The 4,288-nt window shown below is 41.5% G+C and overlaps 1 protein-coding gene across 1 annotated transcript in view; it reads left to right on the top strand.

The window, feature by feature from the left end:
• Window positions 1–12: 12 nt before the first annotated feature.
• Window positions 13–4,288, top strand: part of TRPC7 (transient receptor potential cation channel subfamily C member 7) — a 75,047-nt gene continuing 70,771 nt past the window's right edge. The window contains 1 exon segment of the mRNA XM_008632636.2: window positions 13–81. Within this exon segment, the coding sequence (XP_008630858.2) occupies window positions 80–81 (2 nt within the window). The 5' untranslated portion in view covers window positions 13–79.

Raw genomic sequence — 4,288 nt, forward strand, 5'->3', positions numbered from 1 at the left:
GGACAGCGGCCCCGCGGACATGGGCGGCCGCGCCCGCCCCGCGCCCCGGCACTGAAGCGGAGCCGGCCCCGACGCGCACATGTAAGATTCTGACCGGGGGTGGTGCCCTGCCCGAGCCGTTCTCCTCTCAGCTCCTTTAAGAAGCGCCCTGGCTCTGATGCCGCTCCTTACTTAGGCGCTGGGAAGTTTTGTGGGGGTTAGAGACGTGTCGGGGCGACTCGGTGTCCTGAGAGCCTGAGGATGGGCTGGTGAGAGTGAGGCGGGTTGGCTGCGTGTGGCAGTGGTTTGGCTTTTTACTCTTGGAATCTGTGCTTGGTTTCAGTGTAACGCAAAGGGCTTGTTGTTACCAGCCACATGGTTTGGAGCCGCGCTGTTGTCTTCTTTGTAGTTGGGTGAGATCTGTAAGGGGTTTCTTTTCGTGAAAGTAGTGTGGTCAAGGTGAAAAAAATTTACAAAAAAAAAAGTGAACGGGGACACTGTATCATGCCTGTTGCAGCTTGCAGGGTCTAATGGTTGTCAGGAGTCCTTCTGTCCACGTTGTTTCCTGTCGAGAGATACCTATGAAGTGAGCATTGAAAAGGGTGCATCAGTAGGGAAAAACGAAATACAGCGAGAACAGAGATTACTAGTTCTTTTCAAAGCTTTTCTTTCTCTTTTTAATAGAACTGCTTGTTGAAAATCAGCGTTACACTGCCCCCTGCTTGAAAAATTACAGATTTTTCGTTGCTCTCATCACTAGTAAAAATTTATGAATGAACAGGTATTTCTCTGTTGTGTTCTCACTATGATCTGAGCCTGAGTTTTGAAGCACTTCAACAGTGAGACTGAATTATTCCTAGTTCCCAAAGCCAGATTGAAATAAAGGAAAAGTAGAACTCATTCTTTTCATGACAGTTCATTTGGTGGTCAAACATATTAATGAATGAACAATGGGAGAGAATGTAAAAATAGCCTTATTTTTGGTACACCTATTTTATGTGTTCTGTGATAAATTTTCAATAACTAGCCAACTTCACAACTATAGATTAAAGGGAAACAAGGAGGGATGGAAGGAAAAAAAAGTAACCTAGTATTTATTTTATAACACAAGAAGAACTTGAATAAAAGAACAAAGGTGACTATTTTTCAGTCGCTCCTGCTGTAAAAGTCTTCTGTTGGTCCATGACATTGCTTTGGGATGGGAAAGAAAATGCTGATGATTAGTGTATAAGAAAGAGGAGGGCGAGACAGCTGAAAAGCAGTGGATGTTTTTTTCTGCAAGATAGCTGGTAGAAAGCCAAATTCCACTTCCTTTTTTTTTCAAACCACAAGACAGAGCCTCCTTTCTAAAAGAGATCAGGGAGGATTTGAAAATGTAGATACTGGTAAAGATTTGGTGGTCTGTCCTAAATGTTTCTTGGCTGTTGTCCTCAGACCTTGTGCTTCATGACATGAAGATGTTGAAATTGTTTGTGTGTGTCATTGATCAGCATTTTTTAATGGCATGAGAGGTCTGGTTTGTCTTCCTGAACATTCTCATGCTGCCATGCCCTAAAGGGATTTGAAAAGGTATGGTTTTGCTGACTGCTCCTGTAATTCTACAAGGAGAAAGATCTGTTTCCAAATTTTTGTTTTATCTGTATGAGCAGTGGGAATGATGGGGAGGGGATATTGCTTCCTGCTACTGGTTTGTAGGGCTATGCTGCAAATGAATGGATATCTACCTGCATAGGCTAAAAAATTCTATTAATTACATCTAAAAATCTATTATTAAAAAAATCTAATAGTACATCCTAGACATGTACTCAACTTTTCATGTAGGAGAATGGTCACATTGCTGACAGTATTGAATTGGGGTTTTCAATGTTGGCCACAATCCAAGAATAAATGAAGTGGCACTTCAGCTTTTCAAAGCATAGAAAACTTCAGAAAAAGCTGCTGTCCATCAAGGCAGCCATCCCAAATTATACTGAGTCTGTTTACATAGTAAATCAGCAATATGGGAAAAAGGATACTTAAAAGTCTTGTCTTACAGGAAAAAAACCTTGACTTAAGGTAAGATTTAGAAGGCTGATCAAGATATTGGAGAAAAAGGGGATATCAGAGGACTCTGGTAATACAAGCCCGTGCAGCATTTGGAATAGCCAGAGTAGCCTATTGCATACAGGATAATAAATGTATGCAGTTGTGTTCAGTCTGCACTCCTCTGAAGTCTGGAGTATACTTCAAAATAAGTTGCAATTTTTAATTAAAAGATTAAACATCCTACTGTTTTTACTCCGAACAATTTGAATTACTCTTTTAAATGGATTGATTTCTATATCAATTTGTGTTTGCTTTTAGAACCCAACTTCCTTGGTTTTTGTTCGTGTTTATAGCATGTCTTGGCTGGCCAGGTTTTCTGTGTGGAACTAAGGGTTAACAGAGAAAAATGGTCCATTTGATGTATAAGAGCTGTGTCAATTCCAAAGAGGCCTCAGGGAGTCTGCAGCCTTTATGTGCCCTGATTCTTTTCAGAAGTATTGATGTAAGTAGAAAGAAAAATAATAAGTAAAGTGTCAATTTGACAGTTTCTGAGGCTCTGCAGGAACCGGGGGCAGTGCTTTCAAAATGGCTTTCAGAAACTGAAATTTTCTTTTCAACAAGGCAGAGGCAATGTCTCATCAAAGCCTGCTCTGATGGGTGCTTACGGAGCTTATAGAGCATAGTAATGGTTACATATCTGAAGACTCTTCTGTAGTTTCTGGACAAAGAGGGCCATTGAAAGGGCACAGGGAGACTCCTGCCAACCTCTCTCCACTTAGGGAAAGCAAACCCAAAGTGTAGTCAGAGCCCATAAGTTCCTAAAGCTGCCTTTGTAAATGTCCTGCTCAATTTTTAGGCTTAAAGACAAGTAAAGGTTGACATCACTTGAGAATTCCAGAATTGCTGCAGTTCCTAATACCTATTGATTTCAGTATCTTTTATAGACTTCAGATGTTTTAAAAACTCAAGCAGGTACTATTCAGCCTCTCCTATACACTTTTAAAACTCTGGTTCAAAGTCATCTGTAAGAGCTCCAATTCAGCCTTTTAAGGCACTTGGGCCTTTGAATATTTTCTCCAAGCCCCAGCTCCAGGTGGTAGCCCTGCCCTTCCATAGGTTTTTGTGTGGGACTAGAGAGGCAGCAGAAGGTCTTGAATGGCAGAGTCGGGAGCACTGTGGAAAGGAGGGTCAGGGAGAGGCCATTTGCTGGAATAAGCTCGAAATGAAGCAGTTCAACTTCTTTCCTATGTCCACCCTGTCCTACACATCAGCACTCAGACCAGTTAAGAGAGTGTGGTTGAGGAAAAAAAAGCAGAGTTTCAGCTTCAGTGTGTTTCCAATGCCACCACGTTAAGAACAAATGTCATGTTATGCCATGTTCCCCTCTCAGACACTGAGTGTCTCAGCACCAAGTACTGTCAGAGCCAATTGCAAGGACCTGCTCTTAGTCACTTTAATTAGAAACTGAAACACTCCCACAGGAAGATTTGTTATGAGCTAAATCACCTTTCAGAAAGAGCTGTTCTTCTCCACTCCCCCCAGGAGTCCAGACATCTTGTGGCTCCCACAGCCATGGAAAGCTGGATGTGCTTTGCTGCAAGCGGTACTCAGGCCCTGAAATTTTTTATTTTCATTTCCCAGACCATTTTCTCTCCAACAGCACTGCATGCATTGGCATCCTTTCCTAGAAAACACAGTATTTAACTGCAGTGCCTGATGAGTTTGATCACTAGTTGTCTCAATAAAATATGCAAATACAGTCATTTCAATCCAAAGCACCTTTGAAGAAAAATGGTAAGATAAATGCAATCAAGTTACAATTACTTTTATTAAGAAAGCACATTACACACGCTCAGTAAATATGATTAGTTCTAAATCTGCCTGTGTGTAACTGAAAAGCAGAACAGAACAAGGTGCTGAGTGCAGTTGTGACATTGCAGTAGGGTTCAGTTTCCAAGAGCTTCAGCTGCTGCATACTTCACTCTTTGCACTACTGCTTCTCTTGTCATGATTCAGTGCTCAGGTCAAGCATAATTGTAACTTTTTTTTCAGAACAGGGTTTGATAGCTGAGCATTTCTAATGAAATTATTCAAAGTTAAAAGTGTAATTTTTTATTCATCTCTACATCTCTATAAAGATGGTAAAGTATAATAGCTGAGATATTGATCTCCTCTGCTGATGGCCAAGATGGGGGGGGTCATAATTCATCTGAGGTGAAGCCCTCTGAATGATGGTGCTCTTGCCCTTACCTGCAGGGAGTGTAGATCAACTCTGTGCTGTAGG

Source organism: Corvus brachyrhynchos, unplaced genomic scaffold, assembly GCF_000691975.1.
Source record: "Corvus brachyrhynchos isolate BGI_N302 unplaced genomic scaffold, ASM69197v1 scaffold54, whole genome shotgun sequence".
Classification (NCBI taxonomy): Eukaryota; Metazoa; Chordata; class Aves; order Passeriformes; family Corvidae; genus Corvus; species Corvus brachyrhynchos.